The sequence below is a fragment of the Stegastes partitus genome, unplaced genomic scaffold (assembly GCF_000690725.1).
Source record: "Stegastes partitus isolate 25-593 unplaced genomic scaffold, Stegastes_partitus-1.0.2 Scaffold1511, whole genome shotgun sequence".
NCBI lineage: Eukaryota > Metazoa > Chordata > Actinopteri > Pomacentridae > Stegastes > Stegastes partitus.
Window position 1 is genome coordinate 41,249 of NW_007579242.1, and position 22,435 is coordinate 63,683.

At 42.9% G+C, this 22,435-nt stretch overlaps 1 protein-coding gene across 1 annotated transcript in view; it reads left to right on the top strand.

Moving 5' to 3' along the window:
• Positions 1 to 2,068: 2,068 nt before the first annotated feature.
• Positions 2,069 to 22,435, top strand: part of ctnnal1 (catenin (cadherin-associated protein), alpha-like 1) — a 60,174-nt gene continuing 39,807 nt past the window's right edge. The window contains exon 1 of the mRNA XM_008300212.1: positions 2,069 to 2,409. Coding sequence (XP_008298434.1) covers positions 2,314 to 2,409 — 96 coding nt within the window. The 5' untranslated portion in view covers positions 2,069 to 2,313. The remainder of the gene's footprint in view (positions 2,410 to 22,435) is intronic.

Genomic DNA, 22,435 nt, shown 5'->3' on the forward strand with positions numbered 1-22,435 from the left:
AGCTTAGTGTATGGCAAATGCAGCGAGGAGCGATGTTGCGTTGTTTGTTTGGAAGTTATTTGTCTCGATGATAACTAAACCATTCCCGCTGAAAAGTTAAAGGATGTATCATGTTTCTTTATCTTCCCCTTGAACTTGTCGACTGTGACCAGAATAATTTAGGGCGACACAAGTTAATAAAGCAATGCAAGTAGCCCAACGGGAGTTTGTTATCATTTTTATCAGCTGCAGGAGTGCCTTAGTGCAGATTAGCAAAAAAAAAAAAAAAAACAACACACAGATATTATCTATTTGGTAGTAAAGCCATTCATCAAAGTCAAACACAGGCCTGTCCACTCAGAGCAGCAGAACGGCTCGCATGCCTTCATAATGATGCACTGTAAATGTGTGTGTGTGTGAAGGGAAACCAATGTAAACAGGGAGGGTTAAAGCATAGCTCTGGGGTTTTAAATAAATACTGGCTGGGCCCGAGAGTGGCAGACAGCTTTAACACACACACACACACAAACACACGGAGCGATTGTCTCCACTGCTGACACAGAGCGTTAGCCAGCCACCGTAGTTGATGATAAAGCAGGCAGCAAAGAGCCGTCACCAACAGCGCCACAGTGCTTATAAGCCGTATCTGCTCTCCGCCATCTGCCGTGTTTGTACTATGAAGTGTTACTCACCACTTGTCATCCAGTGGCTGCGCTTGTAAAGTTAGAAATAGCTTCTGGAGCCACTTGAGGAAACAGAGAATTTGGCAACCGGGCTCAGACACTGGCAGCAATAAAGTGCATCGAGTCCCATTATGGATACAAGTCACTGGGTCACAAAATAGGAAGAGGACCAGGGCATTACTTGGATAAAACTTTTGTTCCTCAATTTGCAGTGCATCAGCAAGGTTCAAGGAAGCTCTGATCTGTGCAATTTAAACATATATCCTTTACAGACTAGATCTGAGGCTCTTTTTTTGTCCTCTTAAGATCCATATTGTGAAAGCAGTTGGGAGAGATTTGGGGTTGGGTTGGAGATAATAAGAATTGGGGCATTTATACTCCTTTGTACGATCTGTATCAAACTTTTGAGAAAAAAAAAAAAGTTGAGATAAAGTCTACAACCATCCTCAACTCTAACACACACCCTTCATTGAAATGATTGCTGTTATTGACGGGTTTACGCTGAGCCTTTGTAACCATATTCTCAGTCATCCATTCGAAATCCGTCAGCGGGGGATAATTTTCTTTAAGTCTGAGCACAAAGTATTCAGACAGATCCGTGCGTTCCAGTTTGTTTTCCACAACAATAGCTGCTCTGTCATATTTTGTCATTGTTTGTTTGCAGTTTAACTGGTTGCAAGCGGAAAAGAAAGTCAGCAAGAAAAATTGCTCGTGTAGTTCCTTCTCAGTTCTGATGGTGAGATCATGGAAATGAATGCTTCCTCCACACAAGACAAAATTAAAGTTTTTTTGTTGAAGACGAGCACACAGTTCCAGTCAGCTGTCCCGCGTGGCTCAGTGCAGCCGGGGTTTGTGTGTTTGGAGGGGATGATAAGGGATTCTCACACTCCAGGGGATAATGTGGGATTCTTTGTCTCAGGGATCAAACCGGAGCTGTGCTGTGCGAGGGATGGCGGTGGTGGGGGGGAGAGAGAAACCATCCCCATCAGTCGGTGGATGCAAAGTCCTCTGCAAATCTGCATGGATGGCTGGATGATGAATTTTTTAAATCTGAAAACCCTATACAGCATCTGAAATTTGCATGAATGGATGATGCATTTTTCAAAAGTCCTGCAGGCGTATGGCATCAGATGTGGTCTGCACAGCACTGGCACAGAATCATTTAGAATAACTCCTATGTGAAATCAATACTGTTTTGAAATCAGGTGCATAAACATCATTTACAAGTGAGGGAATAAAGCATGGTGAAATCTATCAAGTATCATTAGGCACGATGATGAACTGCACTGTGTGTGTAACCCTGACTGTGTGTGTGTGTGTGTGTGTGTGTGTGTGTGTGTGTGTGTGTGTGTGTGTGTGTGTGCGGTTGCCCACAGTGGTGTGCTGCAGTCCGCTGCCGTAGTTGAGTAAACTACATGGACATTAGCGGGCGCAGCGGCGCAACCACCGAGCCGGAGTGGATTAAAACAGCGTGCGTGTTGTGGAGAGCCACTCGACTACCGACCGTGTGACCAAAAGCGAGAAGCCTCCGTGTCCGTTACGAGCAGTTTCGCGGCTGGGAAACAGCACAAAAAGAAAAAAACAAAAAAAACAAGAGGCTCTCGGTGAAACTCAGCGCTTGCCGTGCATTGTTGTGTGAGCCTCGGCGGGAATGGCTTCATCTCCGTGCGGCAACAGTAACTTTGATTCCGGGCTGGAAATCAAAACTCGCTCGGTGGAGCAGACGCTTATTCCTCTGGTTTCGCAGGTGAGTAGCCACAAACGTTACACGAGTCATTTCAGAAGCGCTTCTAGCTACTTTTGTGTGTTTTTTTTAACAGCTGTTTTTGGGGGGGCTCGTGAGGCTAACTGTTTACCTGTTTGCATGTTTCCTTCTCGTGCTGCGTTTAAAGCCTGCCCCACGTGTGGAGAATTTACCGATCCGTGGCATCGCATTCACTCCACTTGTTATCGGCGATTATAAAACATTACAGCTCACCATTAAGCCGACTGGTATCAAGTTGCGCACAGAGATCAGAGGTCATCCAAACTTTGAACGTGTTAAACACGAGATACACTTGAGATACGGATTTAGTTGTTGTTGGGGAGAAGTTGTCAGGCTGCATAATTACATAACGCGCACTGTAAATGGGGAAGTGAAGCTGTTCCCAAGTAACAAAACTGATTCCTTGTTTTTGAACTCTCCTATAAGTTCAGAAACTTCCCTGAGAGACCAGTGCTGCCAAAGTTTTCCCAGAAGTTGTGTCCTCTGCCTCAGTCCCGAGCCGGACTGTGACTCCCACTTCTCTAATTGGGCCACTTTGAGGCACGTGCTTTGTTTTTCAATAAACACAGAAAGATGAAAGAGCCACTTTAAGGCCACTGCACCCTTTCAACAACTCCTCTCTTGCACACTCAGAAAACAGGAGTCCCAGCTCGAAAAGCACTGAGCTCAGGTCAATGAGTTAATTAATCATTTAATTGTGTGGTGGGGGCTGCAGAGCTGTTTTGTGATGCTTTTTATTTTGTATTTTTTTCATGTGCAACCATAATCTCACTTTAGGTTGTTCATTCATTACCATTTTGAGAACAATAGCAGATGATTCATTTGACTAAACTTCTGCTTTCGGTGATCATTTTCCCACAGTTGTTGCAGAGGATGAGAGAATAGGGAAATACAGTGCACGTTAATGAACAAATGTAAAAGTACAAGGCGCCAGAGTTAGCTTAAATGCTAGTTTGCATCTGTTATCCCTTTGGTGGGTCATAGACTCAAAGAAAATTAAACTCACGAGGCTTTAAAATACACAAATACAACACAATCAATCAATCAGTCAGTAATACAAAGTGCTTGATTATAAGAGTTGAAGTATTGGAGGTTGAAGTTAAGGTGCTTAAAGTGTGTATTTGGATTATAAATGCTATTATCTTCTTGTTTTGCAGATATTTGTTGTTTACTCCTCAATATATATGTTTTTTTGGTACAGATTTCCAGTAGATTTATGTGAAAATGCACTTCTTTAACTCCTCTCTGTATCTTGAGTAATGGCCGATCAACAGTGAAGGATGACTGTTGAAAAGTTTCTTCTAATGTAAAACAATATATTTTGATGCTGGAGTTTGTGTTATTTTGAACAGATTTTCTTTTTCACTGCAACTATATCAGTTATGGGTTTCCTTGATTACTAATCAGCAGCTTTAAAAAAACCACCATATTCGTCGACTTTTTGGGGGCCCCGTGGCAGGCTTCCCTCCGTGCCTGCGCGCTGACAGCCTCCCACTCTTTTCACCGGCTCATTTAAAAGATATGAGGTCATCCTGTGCTGAATGGATGTGGGTTTAGCTATCAGAAAAGGACATCTGTAATGGGGATGTGCCTTCCACGTAGGCTGCTCATTCATTTTAGATCATTTTGATTTTTGCTCATTCATAAGTACGCCCAAAAAGGATAGTTTAGGAGTTCTGGATGAGAAATCAAGGGCAAATCCATTCAAGGTTGTGTGCCTGTGGTGCAGTTAGTGCAGGACTATTTATTGCAAAGACTGCTGTAACATTGCGCAAAAACGCTCGGTGTTATCTTAATAGTATTTACTCTGCTGCAAACTTATAGTGCACTCCCGCCCGCCGACAAAAGACTTCAGTCTATAGCTTAGAGGAATGCTCTGTATACGGTAACGCCATTCAGCATATTACAGTTCACCGTTGAATAGTGGGCCTCAAGGACAATGTTTCCTAATTTTCTTTTTTTTCTCAGTGTGAGGCATGTCCCCATAGCAACAGAGCTCTGCAATGCTGAAAGAAATCACATTTCCAAGGGCCGTCAACTCCGTGTGTAATTTTTTGTTGTTGTTGTTGTTGTTGTTATAATAATGTCATGAGGAGGACAGTTGCTGCTGACCGGTACATTAGGTTCACCTGCTGCGAGTGTTTTTCACCCAGAAGGTTGCATTAAAAAAAATAATCTTTATCAGTGCAAATATGCAGAAAACGAGTTTTTAGAGCTGGAATGACAAAGTCGGTTAACAGAAGCGCCAGTAATCTCATTCTGCATCATTTCTTCTATGAGATTAGACTATTATTCTTTGGTTTTGGAACTGTTGTCTGGACAAAATAAGACATTTTAAGATGGTATAAAGTACTCTGGGAGCTTGTGATGGCTATTTTTGGACCTGAATTCATCATATATGTGAGAAAATAGACTAATTGCATCACTAGGTGTGTTGCAGTAACCTGGTTTCCCAAGTAAGGTACAAGGATTTCACATGATAGTAATAAACAGATGTATTAGTTTGTATAATAGTTTCCTAAATGTCAAAAAGTTGTGGTAACTTCCTGTCTCATACAGAAAACAATACAACAAAAAAGAACCATTGCTGCTTTATTGTTTTACTGCATCAACAGAACAACCTGAGCTTCATCTCTCTTTATATTCCTGGAATCCAAACACAAAATCTGTGCAACTTCTACGTATGACAATGGTGAATTAAAAGACCGAAGCCGAACCAAGCTGTTGTAACCCAATTACCACCTTAATGTGTGTAGGATAACTCAATTGCAATGTTTATGTGACATTTGTGAGAATCAGTATTGCCTTACATAACTGAATTATTATAACTTAATGGAAACACAACCGGCTGCGAGGGGCTCTGTCGTGCAGCTTTTCTTCTTAAGGAGCTTTGTATGTATTTGTGTGCTGTACGGGTCATTAGATAACTATCAAGGAGGAAATGAAAAAAGGCAGCGTCGGTGGGAAAAAGCCGGCGTTTGATAAGGTGTCATGTTGTGCACTGTCCTCTTCTTTTATTATTCCTCTCCTCTCTCCTCTCCCCTCCCTATGACGTTGGTATCCTCAGGCCTCGGTTATCAGCTTCACTCCCACCAGGGTGTAATTATAGGCCTGGGAGACTCCCGGCCTCGCACTACGTACATAAACACAAACTAGACAGATACTTGCACACGGTCCCACCCACATCTTTTCTTTTCATGCTTGCGTGTTCACCTGTCATACCGATTCCTTGTGTGTGCATTTACCTTTCTGACAGTAGGTCTAAATGTCAACTCCATTCCCAGTGTTACATCTGCTCTGGAGTTTTTTTTTTTTTTTTGCATTTCAAATTATGTTTATATGTGTCTGGGTTCTGTTTTCATAATGGACCACCTGGACGCTTTTGCATCCTCCATCATTTTGACTATTCTTTTTCCTCTTCTTCTCAAAACAGAGGATTCTTAATTTAGCAGAAACACTTCTTTCCCCCAGCTGGAATCTGCCCGATGTGTTTTGCCTCACCTTCGTCAACAGACTTGCACCGAGGGCCACGGCGGGGCTAATGAATTGCTCTGGTGGTGGTCAAAAATGTAATGGGCATCACACAGAGAGAAGGGAAGCTAAAGCGAACATGTCTGCTGGTTGTGTGTGTCCTACCTGTGATGTGGTCTGTAGCCAGCTGGAAGGCAATTAGCAATAATCTGGCTGCTTTTTTCCTGGAGATCCAATTCCTGTTTTGAAGTGGTGATTAGTGAAATAACAGTTCTGTTCCTGGGCTGTTATAATTGAGGTGTGTTTTCCTTTTTTTAAAAACGCAGCAGCCCGGTCCGGAGTTTGCGGACACGGTGGTCCGCGCTGATGAGGTGCAAAGGTGTTGTTTTGAGGCAAAGACGTGTGGGAAAGAATAGGAGTCAGGGGAATAAAATCTAAGACTTTGATCAGATTGGTGCACGTTTAAACACTTGTGACACCCCGGCCTTGTGATTACATAGCTCAGCCGTCTCCATCATTTTTCTTCAGGACTAAGCCAGGAGTTTCTTAAAAGATTTTCTGCTATAATTGGGCCTGGAAAATCCGTTCTCTGTCCAAGTTTGTTAGCATCGACTTTGTCATGCTCGCAGGGGTTCTGTGGTGCTTGCAGTTTCGCCTTCTGATGTTCTAAAGAGCTGTGGGTAAAAAAAAAAAAAAGATTTTCCATGTGCATTCTGCTCACAAACGGGATTGAAATGGCATATTTATTACCCAAACAAAAGCTCAGTGGCAGTTTTGAGGATGTGATTTGCTCCAAGCTTTACCATTTTTGTCATATAAATTCTGCATTAAACAAAACGCTGACAACAAAGGGGCCTCCGTAAACGCACTCCTAACTTTAACGGCTCTGTAAGCACAAGCATCAGTCAAATTTTCAGCCTTGCCTCTGGAAATATTGGAAATGGAGTTTTATCGTGCGACCATTTCCCTTCTCTCGCTGTGGTAAAGCGGCATGACAAACGTCCAGGTTGTGAAGTTTTTTTTTTATGTCCAGACAGAGAAACATTACTGTTGCCACGAGCCCTAACAGATCTGCTTCCTCCCGCCGTATGATGATAATGAAGACAAATGAGTCTCTGGCATGAAAGTAGAAACCACAGGAGGATTACAGTAGTAGCCATGCATGCATGTGCATACACAATCCAAAATGTTGCCTGAACCTCACGTTGAATTGGTCAAGATAACACTGTATTGTGTGTGTGTGTGAGCGAGAGGTGTGAGAGATGCCTTTGTGTGTCTCTGTATCAGCATATTTGGTGTCTGCGTGCTCCGGCATGTGTGATTGTTTGAGAAACCACAAAGACATGTGGTGCCGGCGTCGCGGCTTTCAACCTGCATTTTGTGTTTTGCCGCTATAACTCGTCACCTTTGGCAATCTTTGTGGCCACAACACTGGTGCGTCTGATAACACTTTTCCCGGTCCGGCACCACGGGGCCACCCGTTTTCCTGTTGCGCCCATATCAGCGGAAGATTCGGCCAACACGTCCACCGACACTCATTCGCCTCAGTAGTGTTTATGCGTCCTCTGGCAGAGCGTGCGGTTCGGTGTTTTGTTTCGGTGACCCTCGGTTCAAACATCAAAATGTATGATTCACAGCGAGCCTGACTCACGTTATTGTTGAATAATTGAGGGTCTGAGGCGAGTCCTTGTTCAGCGGTAGGTAGTAAACACAGTCGAAATGAGACGTAATTCCACTCAACTCCCCTTGTTTTATAGTAAAGTGGTTGCATTAGTCAGCTAACTTTGACAATTTAGGGAATTCAGATTCTCTCTTCTGATGATTACGCTCACTCCACTAAAGCTCCCACCTTCGCTCTCACATTTTCTTTTTCTTTTTTTTTGCATCTCTATGACACACACACACATGTGCAAGGCTTGAATGACCAGTGCTTCCCCTCTTGTCCTCTCTGTTGAGCTCTTCTCACTATTGCTATCAGGGGAGTCATTACACATCGCTGTTCTCTTTAAGTGCAGATAAAAGGGTCTGTCTCACATGTCGATTCATTGACCTTTCCTCGGCTAATATACTTCCAGATGAGAAAAGTGTGTGCTTTCGTGCGGTTGCTCATTCAAATGTGTGCGATTGCGCGCGTGCACCTCTAAATAACCCGACCCGCGAGTCACCCAGACGGAGCGACGGAGTTAACTTAATGCTATCGCGCCCTCTGCAATTTAAGTTGTTTGAAAGCTAAAGATAATGCTGAAAACTGCCTTTAATTGTCTCGAGGAAAGCGTCTACCTCCGACCAAGATGTATTGCTGTGGCTGGGAGGCTGATAAAGTATTGATTAAACACCCTTCCACACTATCACAGAGCCTCAAAGTGGCATTACCTGTGCTCGCATTGCTCTTCCTTCCTGACAAACAAAAAAAATGGAAAGCAATTTTAGGGACCTGTTGTTAAAAAAAAAAAAGCGGGGTTCTGTAGTAGTTTTTGCAGGGAGTTTGGTTTAATTTAAGGTTTTGTGATATCAAACGCTGAGATTCCTGCCAAAGCAAGCAGTCGCTAATGGGTTCTTATCCGCACTAACCAGGACGTTATCTCTGCACAAAGACGTTGCCATTGATTTTTCTTTTTCAAATGCTATTTTTAATTCCGTTATCACCGCAAACAAAATTCAATTCACCACAGCTCGCTGTCAGAATCACTCTTCATCATGTTCCACCTATATATATACCCCGAGTACCAGGTCCTCCAAGACCTGCAAAAGGCTATTAGAGGCTTAGGCATTCTTGTTTAGTATCAAGTGACTGCCTGGCCCATTACCAGCCTGTATTTACAGTATATTCTTGGTTTATGATGATGAGATAGTGATGAGACATCTCATAAGTGTGAGCGCACACAGGAGGAGATCTCTATCAGTGGGGATACGGTGCTTAATGTAGCGTGGGGTTCTGCGCTGTCCGGCCTCCCTGGAAGCGTCACGCGGATTGAAACGGATGCATAAACACAAGCCAGAAGCGCAGACAAGGACACACTTCTTCACATTAATTACTTTTCAGTCACACGGGAGCCGTCTGTGAACCTAAGAGAAACGGAGCGAGCTGCAGCTGGTAATATTTAATAAGGCGGCAAAAACACAGTTTGAGCTACAAGTTTGTAGCTCAGAAAAAAACAATTTGGCTTCTCCCTTCCGGCGCTGTGACAGCAGGTACAGAGATGTAAGGATGGACAGAAACACGACGCGTCACCGTACACGCTGTCAGGATAAAGGAGACTCGGGAGTGAGACAGAACAGGCCACTTACTGTAATCTTGTAGGCATGCACTCTCGCATTCGCCTTGTCATGTATCGCCAGAGATATCACGCAGCATGTCTATATTGTCTGCTGCCCGGACAACCGCAGGTAAACACATCACTACTTGGCAGGCAGCTGTTTGTCTCCCATTGCTTTTCCTGTTGGCGCTTCCTTGGCTCGGCGTAGCGATAATTCTAGTCTTGAGCGCATGACATTGACTGGGACAGTTGTTCGCACTGTGGGGTTTTGAGGCTTGCATCGGGAAGCTCTGCAAATTATGATCAAGGCTGGAAACTTTGCCAGTTATGCAGTTCCAAAAAAAAAAAAAGAAAAAAAAAGTTTCATAAAACGTTGCATAAACATGCAGCGTGCCATCTTTACAGAAAGAAAAATCAAAAGCTGCCTTGGAATATTTATTTTTGCATCTCGTCCTCACTGAAACTGTTACACGGCGTGTTCGTTCTTGTGGTTTTCGCGATACGATCAGCCAGCACTTCATAAAAAAAAAAAAAGCCCCTCATGGTTCTCTCATATAAACAGCAACATCTTGAAGAGACAACTTTTAAAAAATGGGAAATTAGAATTAGGAGTTCTGCAATGACGCAAAAAAAAAAAAAAAGATAAATACTCCTCTTTGTTTTGCGTATGAATATTATCAGAATTCTTGAAGTGCACTTGTCTCATGATTTTTATCTTTTAAGGTCACACAAAACAGAAATATCTGACAGTCATCCCAAAGCTGTCCGAGTCATTGTGTTTGTTCGTCTCTCCCTCTCCGGCAGCAACGTTGCTGACTGTACCACAGAGGAATCCTTTAGTCTGGCTTGTATGTGTTAATTGCTTTCTTCGAGCGTCTTTGAACTTCTCCCCCCTCGATAATGAGTTCTTTTAAAGAGATGAGGTTTGACATGACAGAACAAAGAGAGTGTGAAGGACACAGAGAACACAGAATACCAAACATTTTCTTATCTTTTTTCCTAATTCAGAACAGTCGGAAATTACCAATATTTAAAGTTTTGCTTTGTGGCACCAACCTTCTCCCCACTGTACGCGTATACATGATGAAGTGTTGTTGCTGTGCTGCTTTTGTTGGTCATCTGATATAATACATTGGATTGAAAGACTTTTGACTTTGTGCGATGATATCTCTTCAAGTGAGTACAACTTTTAAGTACTGAGCACGCACTGGATTCTTTCACTTTGTGAGGTGACTTCAGGGTGTTGCTGTGAGGAAGTATCAGTATGTAAGATGCTGTAGCACCTTGTTTGTATGCCTTCCGCCCTTCCTCTGTTGCTCTGCCCAATTTCCTGATTTTGTTTTCATGTCACACACCTTACTCGCTTGCTCTCTCGTTCCGTCTTCAGCCTTGTGCTTACTTTCTCCTCGTCTCTCACTACTTAGCCCCCCGTTTTCTCACTTTTAATCTCAACCTCTCCAGAGAGTCCGGTGTCCCTGTATCACCTCATTAATTATGCAGTCTACTGAAAACCTAGCCACAGGCTACAGGTAGTGCACAGAGCTGAAGAGCTCAGCCTTACCACTTCTATTTGAATCTCCCCTTTCTTCTTCTGCTGTGCTGTAAACTGAGACATAATCCTCGGCCGTGCACCTACTCTGAAGAACAGCAATAGCATGTGACCAGCTGAGCCAGATTTGGCTGTCGCTTTTTTTCTGACACAGAATACCCGAAAGTGATCAAAATGGTGGTGTTCTTGCCGTCTTTTGTCTGACCGTCGCATATCTTCGGGGGGAATGTTTTTTGAAGCCAAGGCGGTGTTGAAAGCACAACTGTAATGAGATAGGATCTTAAACATTGTGAAAAGACTGCGCACCAAGAACAGGACAATATCATTTTAACTTGATACTGATGTGATTACATAGAAGTGGTGCTCGGAACAAATCGGGTTTTGTTCTCGAATACGGTGCACAATGGAACTGTAATTATCGCACCCAGATTTTCACAGGCTATTTTAAAGCTGGGCGTACAGTATGCAGTAGTGTAACTGAAAGGGAAAAAAAAGACTGATTTCTCTTCCAGTATCCCATTATGGGAGGCAGTCAACCAGTTTTGCTCGTAGGGGTTCTTTGCATCATGTTTTCTGCTTTGAAAGAGGATGAGACATCAATATAAAGGCAGCTGTTTTGGCAGTTTAATCAGCCAAAAAGGGAGTTTATAAAGCACAGATTCAGTCTGCTGCAGATGCATTTGTCCTTTAGTTCAACTCTAGTGGTATACGTCCCTGATCAATAGCGTGGGGAGGGCGTTCTCACGTCGTCGCTGTTTCTGGATGACTGATACCGGTGGGTGACAGTCAGCAGGGAAACACAGTGTTCACTTAATGGCACATACTCTAAGCGCCAACACCTATAAATAAGTTAAAGTCATTCACCTATAAATAAAGTTCCGGTTGTTCTGGATATTTCTTTGGGTCTCTTATTTGAACAGCTGAAAGGAGCTTTTATGGAGCTGATGATATGAAAGCCTTACTTGTGTTCAAGAGCCCGCTGATTGAGATGAAAATGAGATTTTATTCTGGGTTTTAGGGATCACTTCCTTGTGTATTTAGCTCCTGGTGCTGGTTCAAATAAATGATTTTGAGGTTTGAAATAGTGCCGCAGCCACTTGAAGACTTGGGTATGTAGTGAAAGCGTGTTCCCTAAGCCCCCTATGAATGTGTTAGAGAGTCTGTGTGTGTCACAACACAGGCCATTATGCAGTCTCAAGTCAGGGGGGGCTGCATTCCTTCAAGGGCTCGTGTTTCGTGCTTCTCTATCGGTGTGTGCAGCGTCTGAAATTGTGGCTATGTATTCTTTATAGGGGGCATCATGAGTGGGGTCAAAAGTCAAAGTCTCTGAGGGTGTGACCTTCATGCACTCTATACCGGCTGCTGTGCATGAGTTAGTGCTCTTCCTCCCCCCCGCCCCCGAGGGCTTGAGCTTTCTTTCACTTTCATCAGTGAGTCATCCTGCTCAGCCGTTATCCGTCTGCATCTGATGTTTGGTTTGACACACTTCATTGATTTATTAATTCACTTTTTAAAGTCCCTTTCAGTTTAAATGTCAAACCTTCAAGACCACATCCTCAGAAGTGTCCTTTTTTTTCCCCCCTCCTCCTCCTCCTCCTCCTCCTCCCTCCGGGTCAGGATTCGTCTCGCTCTGTGGATAGTTTGTAGGTATGTAGAATTTTTTATTCCCACACCTGACGTCTTATCTTTCCATCTCTCTTTCTTTCATCTGGGAAGAAGTCTTTAAAACTACACTCCCGGAGGCGACTTGAGAGAATTATTTCCCCTTTTTTTGATCCTCCACAGGTGGCTCGGGATCATTTTTGTGGTCATTTGGCTTCTTCATTCAACAATAACAAGGCGTATTAGTGTGGAGGAAAGCCTTTGTCAGGTGTATTAGGTCAGCATCAACCAAGCAGCCATTGCAGTCACTCTTTTTTTTTGTTTTTTCATCTTGCAGCACATGCTATCGCTGAGGGAGGCTGTCACAGAGCCTGGTTAAGCCACTTTCACACACTGTTCACCGCACACTATTATTTGTCCATTACTTGTAATTACCCATCATGATGACTGATGGAATGTTTTCGAGGCTGAGTTGGCAAGCAGTTAGGATTATCCTGTTGAGGACTTTATACAATTACCCAGTCATTAAACACGGCTCAGCGTGAGAACGACCTGAGGGGGGCGACGTGCCAACGGCTTCGTCGTATTGTTCGCACCTCCAGGTTGTTTGGGCTGGCTGTCGTCGTCTCGCTATCCAAGAAAGTGGCTCGAGGATGAATGTTCCGAGCGACGGCTGCCGCTTTGTGTCAGCGCGGCCCGAGACCAAGCCGACTCAACCGTGTCGAAATCTCGTACGCCACTCGCTTTGTGAGACCCTTTTTTTTTTTTTTACACGCTGACGATGATTAGAGGTCGCCATCTCTAATTCTCTTGACTCTTTTAGCTTGTACCTGCGGTTTCATCTAAATGATGTTGGCCGATGATGGATCTAGAGATACGTCTCTTGACAGGTTGTTCCGATTGACAGTGCCGCCTCTCTGGGGTTTACACAGGTACTCATCAGTCTTTTACTGGCAGCCCAGGAGATCCTCACTGAGGTAATTGAAGAGCAGAATGGCGAGTACAATAGAGCCTCATCAGGAGCTAGAGCATGCCCTTTTCATGTGCTTTCATATCAGGTTTCAACGGCACAAAGAAGTCTTGGAGAAGAACAATCAAGGTTTTGGAGCTCGATAGCGAGAACAAAGTAGAAACGGTGCTCTGGGCCACGTTGTCCTGTTTGGTGGGTCCAGAGGCTTCAAAGAACAAGATTGGTTACAGCCTATGTAAATTTTTTTTACCATTTCCCCTTGTGTCTTTTGAAGGTGTTTCATCTCACAAGGTGAAACTGATCTGAATTATTCAACTTGTCGGAGAAAATTGTTTTCATGGCTGACTTTGTGCAGCTTGCCTGCTCTTATACCCCAAACAGAGCCCCGTACACTGTGAGATTGTAGGGTTTAGTTATTCATTGTTTTCATTTTTGGTCTGTTAATGTGTACCAACAACAGGCCACATCTACAATTCTCTATTTTCTTTGCTTCTCCCCCTCCTAAAGTGTAACTACTTGTCCAATTATATGAAAATTCTTTTCCAAACTGCATGTTAAAATATGACTCTGTGAAGCATCTAAGCAGAGGCTTCTGATTTATGCTGCTTGGAAGTTCTAGACTTCCCCTCCAATGTCACCAGCAGCTGAATCTGATTGAGAGATTGAAAGACCTCACATATACATGTCATCTGTGATGTCTCAATGTTTTCCTGCTGTGTTTTTGCTTCCTTTGTTACATTTGCCCGCCAGATTAAACAACTGCCGTGTCCTCGTAAAAGGCTCACCCACGGAAAAAGCACGAAGACAGGCGTCCCTGTGAAATAACCTGGTCTTCTATGGAACAAAGAGGCCAGTGTAGCCTGGAGAAATCTGTGACTGCATATGGTGTACATTTCCAAATGGGTGGGATCTCATCTGCATCGGCCCGCTGCCTGGCTGGCCCAGAGATGTCTTTGATATTGCGTCTTGGATGTTTTGCAAAAAAACTTAGATCAAAGATGTCTTTGCTGTCAGGCTGGCTGTCTTGGTTTCACCATTATAACTGTTGGATCCATGTAAAATGTATTACCTCCAAGTGAGAAACTCGGTGTCATCAGTATCTGGTGTTGTTTCTGTCTTTTTGGAGTTTGATGTGAAGTTGAAGTTTCGAAGCTGACATGACTTGCTCACTCTGTGGGAGAGAGTATGCCTCTTGGCTACTTTCAGCGGATGAGGTTCAGTCTTTACATCTTTTTGATAGAAAACTGACAATTTGTACTTTGCTTATTTCGCTCCATATGAAATATTTGTCAAACTGTTTGTTATCAGTGTTGTTCAACTACAAGCAGTTTCTTTCCATTCCAGGTGCAATCACTGATATCATCACCCACAGACTGTAAGGAATCAGTTTAATCTGTCTTCAGTTTATGAGCTGGATTTACACTAATGAAGCACCAAAGGAGACATCTTTGATTTATTGATTCATTACTTGTCATAGCATAGTGAAGGCAGCGGTATGGGACCACACCGACTACTTTCATTAAAATTGCTGCAATCTGTATAACAAGTGCAGAAAATATCAAGTTCAGCTGCAAACTCTTGATGATCCAGGTGGAATGAGGTTTTATACATTCATTATGTATATGTTTAGAGTACCAAATAAGTCCATTTTGGCTCATTAGAGTCACCTTTTTATACTTGAGAAGCGGAGACCTGAATCTATTCTGCATCTTCTGCATCATGAAGGATAGCGAATTCTCCCAGGCATACGGTCGAGGTGCTACAAAATAATTGATCAAAGTCCTGTTTGACCAGCATTCACAATGAGATTTAATCTTAAAATTTAGATGAGAAGCCGCCGTGCCCAAGCCAGCAGCCGGTTAGCCTCAGCACACAGAAGAGAAACAAACCCGGCTATGTCCAAAGGTGAAAAAAAACAATATTAAATCCAGCAGCCAGTGGCTTCAACACTCACTCATTAACATGTGTATCTTTGTTTGCTTAATCCCAAGTATATCACTGCCCCTGGCCAAGAAATAGTTTGTTACATAACCTAAACAGCTAGATGTTCTTTTAGAATTGATTAAGCCAACAAGATAAAATGTTATTTACTCAGCTGTAGAGGTGCTGGTAGGGGAAGTGTGTCTGGTTTGTGCAGAGCAAGACTAGCTGCTCTTTAACCTCTTCAAACCCAAACAGTGCTGGTAGGGGAAGTGTGTCTGGTTTGTGCAGAGCAAGACTAGCTGCTCTTTAACCTCTTCAAACCCAAACAGGTACAGGGTGTATTTTTGTTCTTGTCACATTTCTACTCACTTTTTTTTCCTCTGCAAAATACAGTCCTATATGGAAACAGCACGACCATGGGTAGAAGTAGATACGTCAAAAGTGTGTTTTGTGTAGCCTGGCATCAACAGCGCTTTATAAAGAATCTGCAGGCTTTACCAATAGCAGGATAAAATCCACATACTATAGCTATTTTACTGCTTTTATTTTTAATTTGCTTTCATACTTGTCTCCTTTCTGCTCCGTTTAAACCGCCTGCAGTTCAGGAAAACAGTCCTTGAATGTTTGTTAGGTGACAGTTGGTTGCAGCTGAGTGGCTTGACGGTTGTGCTTTTTTAAAAGAATCTGGTAAATGAAAACTGTTGACAATTTGTTTTTTTGATGAAATGCGTGGAATAAAGTGAGTCTGACTTAATATCACCATTTTGTTCTTAGATTAAGATAAGTAGTTCAGAGGCCATTGGAAAGTTGAAAATCTGACACTGCCTAATGCTTTTACGGTTTTATTCTCTGATGAATGGATGATTTTTCTTTAAAACATGATGCACTTCAATCCCGCCATTGGGTCTTGGGGTTCAGAGGCTTTAACCTGCAATTAAAGGAGAACAATATCGGTGTTCTCATCTGACTCTACTGAATATCATACAAAATGTCTGACTATTTCTTTATGTATTTCTCAATGCTTTCATATGCAAACAGGAACGTTTGCCCCTAATGGCTGCATGGGAAGTGCCACTTGGGAAGCTTTTAGATCATGTTCATAAAGTGCTTCACCTTTGACGCACGTGTTCAATTCGTAACTGACAATAAATGCAATGAAATCAAATTTTTGGAATTCAATAGTCCCCTCTCCAGTGACTGTAAAGGGCTTTAAAGCAAAACAAGGTCATGAACCACAACAGCAGTTTGTACCATGGTCTGGTGCTCTGCAAACAGAGAAGATCGATTCCCTCTTCTCCCCTTCCCATCTTAGTTAACCTTGGCTTGTGGTTAACAGAGCAAAAATTGATCCACAGCCATGTTGTGTTTGTCTACCCCCCCCTAGCAAGGACTACTGAATCAGAGGTCAGCCTCACTCACACGCTGCCTCATCTCGTCCATCCCCCGGTGTAACCGCTAACGAAAAAGAGAGCAATTTCTCGGGATGTTTTTAGGTAAAGTAGAGTTTAAGGCTCCTGTTGCTTTGTTTCCTCTGTAGCTCCGCTCAGCCAGGCCTTCTGTTTTTCTCAGCCTTAGCTGTCTGCCCCGTTTCCTTATTTACTGTACGTCCTCTGCCATTCTCCCGCCTATCTCTCCATCACAGCTGTCCATCTGTTTTTCTCCCAGGTTTATCATTCTCCCTTATCAGCCGCTGGTTCCTCTGGGCTTCCTGCACCTCATATCGGCCTGACTGATTACACTGTAGCAGTGCTTTGCTTTCAAGCGAGATTATATGTTACTGTCAGTGCGTGCACTAACAAACCAGGTCAGCTGGGTCTCATTTCTCCCATAAATAGGTTTTTTCTTTTCCCCCAGTTAGTAACACATCCACTCAAATGTCTAATAAGTCTCCCGTACACATTGGCACCAGACATTTTAATAACAGTGTAATATGTCTAATAAAAGATAACTGTTTTAATAAAGATTGATTTGATTCGCCTCATCAAAATTTGTCATACCATAAACTGCCACAACCTCAGGTCAGAGTGACTCTGGAGAGCTCTCCGCTCAGCAGACTCAGTGGGTCCACTTAAGACTTGATAGATTTCCCATTATTTTTAGACAGCAGTGATGGAGTACACCAGGTAGCACACGGCCATTTCTGCTTTCCTTTGAGCTTCTTGCTTCCTGAGTGGAAACACTACCCCAAGTATGGCACACAAGTGGTAAGCCAGCGCGCTGCATAGCTCCCCCTGAGAAGAGACGAATACTTCTTCATGTGAAACAATCACAAAAATGTAATCTGGGCCATGTTTCCATCCCTCTATTTGGAAATCCGTCTCAGAGATGTTTGAGAGAGGCCACGAACACTTGAACCGCGGCAGAGCGCCGGGGATCGATGCCAAGCCGTTATACCAGGCAATAAGTAGGATTATATTTGTCATTTATTTGACAGTGAATGGTCCCTTGGAAAATATGAGCCCAGTTTATTGGTTTGTCTGCTGTGTGCCAACCTTGCAATCTATTCTGTTGTTCTTGCCTTGGCTCGTCTGCATACACGTGAACGGACGGAGCTGATTGACCGTCAGACCGCCGTAGTAGTAAACAGCCAACTGCTCTGCAGCAGCTGCAAAGGAAGCACCCAAGGGCCTCGACTCAGATTCAGTGTATGTTTCTTGCTAACGTTTAACTTACTCTAGCTTGATTTATTTGCCCTACAAAGAAATGTACTTTTGACATTGTTTTGAAGGCTGAGCCAAAAAAAAAATAAAAAAAAAAGTTAGCGGGCAAATCTGCGTAGTCAGCACACGGAAAATTTTGATTGATATTCTCATTGTTAAATTGCTTTAAGTGCTTTGTCCAGTAAAACATATCTGCATTTTTCATTATATTCAAGGGGCTCCTTGTTGAGTCAGCTTAATCTAGCCAAGCCTGAGTTCCTTTACACACACACACCAAAAAAAAAAAAAAAAATGATGATGCACACTGCAGCAGCGCTCGCTGTTGTGCCGTGGTGCGACAAAAAAAAAACTAGAAGAGGGCCGAAAGAGTATCGCGTCTGACACGCTGGGCTCGCCGCGAGTCACACGAGGAAACATTTCGGTCGACTACTCAAGGGTTAGATGCCACCTCAGCTTTAATGGAAAAGTCACGTCACCTGGAAAGATTTAACCGGAAAGTGATAAAAGTTTCTAAAAACGTATCTGCACCAGAATAGTGATTAAAGGTGGTTCGGTTTGTCCTTCAGACCAAAGTGATGGAATTTGAGCCACTAAAAAACGTGTCCTGTGTTGAAAGTTAACAGCTAAAAACCTTTTTTTTGCCTCAGTCTATTATAAATTCTCCTATGGTTACCAAAGGAGGGGGAAATATTCAAATCTTCTTTCTTGTCAAGGGTTAAATAAATGCCACTCTGTCAGCTCAGCATTGCAAGATTGAAAACACAAAAAGAGCCTGTGCAAAGGTAATATAATCTGCATTCCAGCATCTCTAAAGCGCCCTATGTGACATGTTATATCTCATCTGTATATGTCATACACAGCCTTGGGTGCTAAAATGATAGATGTACATAAAAGAAGATGAAAAACAAGCTCTCTTAGGGCAACTTTAAACATCGATGCATGGAGAAATGTGGAAGAAGAGTTAGTAGATGGAATGTTTTGCTCAGATAATGCCCATGTGTACTCATGACTACCAAAGAAAATAATATTCTCGTGCATGTGGAAAGGCAGCATGAAAAGTTGCAAGTCACTGAAAATATATTTAATGCACCAGTCAGTCAGTCTCTGCACAACTCTCTCTTTGGTTAGCACACAGAGGAGATACTGTCAGAGCATGAAAAACTCGCTATATGTAGGTCTCAAGGCCGAGGTGAGCCACCGCCTCGGGGCGCTCTGTATCTGATGCTGACCCCCACAGTATATTCCTAGGCTGCGTCCCCAGGTACAGCAGAGAAGGGAGCAGGTGAACAGTTGAGACAGCCCGGGTGAGTTGGGCCCAGCAGTTACGCTGCGTTCAGGGCACATCTCTCCTCTCCTTGGTTGACCCCCTCCCTCCTCCCCGACTTTCTCTTTGTCTCTCTCTGTTTCTGTCTCCCTCCCACCTACTATCCAGAGAATTACGTGAGCAAGGAGGAATGAAAAGACGTATTGTGTTCTGTTGAATGCGAGCTGTGTGTGTGTGTGTGTGTGATATGTGTGTATGTGTGTGTTTCAGGGGCTGTCTTTTTCGCTACTCGACCACTTTGCAACTATGCAGACATCGTGGCCTTGGCGTGCCACAGTGGTCAAAGGAGCGAGGACCACGCTCTAACCGGCATTATATTTACCGTCTTTTTCTGTATGTCAAAGGCCAAAGTCGCACGTAACACACAAGCAGCATACTTCTGTGACGTTAGTGGCGTCATGTGCTGCCGAGGAGTTGTTTTTCTGAAACGTTCACCCTTGTACGCCCAGAGTTTTACTCACTGGATGTTGTAGAAAGCGAAACTTAGCCTCGTGAAGTTGCACCAAACATCTTGCAACAGAAAGTTTTGCTACAGAGCTTGTAATGTACAATCAGTAGTTTGTTAATTAGTTAGTTAGTGGTAGTTTATTTCATTCATTGACTAAACAAAAAAGCAATTCAATACAAACGTTTCCAACTTCTGAATGAAACAGGAGCAGAAAGATGATAAACTTATGTAATCTGCCCCTTTATAACAATCAGATTACAATAAACATTAAAAACAAACAATGGCTATGAAACTCTCACTAAGTTTTCTCACATAACATCACTGTGATACTCTTAATTCATTCATTTGTATTTTAATAATATACTGGATTTCATTACGTTTTTGAATCATGCATATGGTTTAGATTCTTTTGATTCCTTGTCTAGATTGTTCCATAAATTGACCCCTTTGACAAAAAATGCAACGTTCCATTAATCTGGTCCTAAATCTTGATTTTATGAAGATCTCTGTTCCTTTTAAGTTATACAGTCGTGACTTGATAATCCGACCCTTAACAATCCGAAAACCTTGCTGACCGACAGGTTTTTAGGAAAAACAAACGGAACCCATTAAAAACAGCCTTAACATACCGAAAGCCTTGGATTCCGACTCCGACATGATATTTTATGTCACAAATAAGGATAATGGCGTATTACAATCCAACAGATTGGCTGTTCAGACTGATGTTCAGACTGCAGGACTTAATGTTCAATTCAGATTTTTTTTGTGAAATCTGATTTTTCTGCGAGTTTGTTCACATTTCCAATTAAACACGACTTGTATGTGATCTGCTGTGTGAACTTCATACGACCCAAAAGTGTCCCGCATGTGCAAAAGAGGACACGACGACGCCACACGCAGCGAGCGTGCTCAGTGTTTACGGAGGTAAACATCCACCACTCTCTTGCCACCACCGATGGTGGAAACAGAACTGTGACCGCTAACTAAACTGGCATGTGCGCTTCGGCCACTTCCGCCCCGTTGGAGCGCACCACCGGGGTGGAAGTGAAATCCAGTGATGAGTAGTGTTCTAACACTAGTTATTATAGCCATAAACAATGAATATAAACAACAAATGAGCCTTCAGGCATCAAGCACTCCTTGTATCTCGACCTCCGTCTTGACAATCCGACAGCCTTGCTATCCAACATAAAAGAAGGTTTTACATTAGTGTCGGATTATCAAGTCACGACTGTATTTACTTTCCCTTTTTGCAAATCTCTTCTGGACACTGACTGGTAAAAAAAATCATTTGTGAGCGTTATAAATAATTGGCAGACCACTATAATCTACTACATCATGAAATTTCAACCATTTCAACTGAAGGAATAATGGCTTTGTTGGATCTCTACATTTCGACTGATTATTCTTATGGCTCTTTCATAGTTTTTTTTTTGCTCAGCCAATGTGAATCGCATGCACTGGCGTTAGGATTTTGTACTGAATTCTCAGTTCAGTTCTCATTTTGTATCGCTAGAAATGTGCACGCAGCACAAAGAGAAACTGCCAAGAATCAAAAGCTGCTATTGGATGTCTGCACAGATTTCTAGTCTCACATTCTTATTCTTTAATCAGAAAAAAAAAAATCCAAAAGCAATCCTGTTATGTAGGGAATGCTCTCATATTCTTCTATTCAACTTCTGAGAAAAATTTACATTTTTGTTACGTTAAAAGAAACTACATTCCTTACAAATGTGTATTTAAAAAGTGTTATATTGGCGTCATGAAAAGATCTCACACCCCACTGAGTCAAAACGGGTGTCTCTTTTTAAATCCGATATACTACGTGTCACTCGGAGTCACTAAAGAGACATGATACTCTGTCGTGGGTCCTTCTTGAGTAGCTGCCTTTGCGCACCGGGATTCAGCTAGTTACTATTCATCAGCGATAACCTTTCTCGCCGATGTTTGCTGTGGATTCAATCTGCCTGTCCACATATTCAAATGTCAGCTCTGATTGCTGAGCCAAAGATTGAAGGCCAAAGAGTGCCCTTTTCTCATGCAGCTCCAACGCCGTACAGTCTGATAGAAATCCAAACTCATTCAACTCGCTGCTGTATTCCGTTCAGGTTGTCTTCACTATCTGCAGGCTCTTCTCTCTCTCTGTTTGCCTGCAAGCCTCATTACACCCCCTCTTCTCTCTGTCTACCTCCATCAGCGTCGTCGTACCCCCCACCCCCCCCACGCTGTCTCATCGGCTGTTGGCATACGTGAGCGAGTGGGCTAAGGTTCATGTCATGTGCTCGTCTTCTGATTTGCAGCCTTTGTCACATGTCGCCCGTTTCCCCATCCATCATGTTTACTATCTCCGTCCACCGCCACCGGCTCAGCGAGCTGAGGGCTCACCGGCATCGAGCGGCTCGAAAACATGACAGTCAAAAACAAAACCGGTGATTATGGCTCGCCTGAGCAGTAATAGCTTTCTGTACTTGGGGATGTCTAAGTATTCCCCACAAAAAGCAATGCGCCACTTCTGAAATCCAAGCAGTTTTTGTTTTTTATTTTTTTGCTTCTGTCTTCATTTTTTTTGCACGTATAATGTCCTGCACCTCCTATAGAAACAGCACAAACATAGCTAGAAATACAGAGAAATCAATTTTTCTTTTGTGCAGTTATAACACAGGTATAACACCATAAATCTGAAATGATAAAAGTGGAATTTCTTAGATTGTTTATTTTACAAAAATAGGAAAAAAGAAGCTGGAACCAAGTGCCCAGAAATGTCACCAATACTTGGGGAGAAAAAATGGATTCTACATTATTAT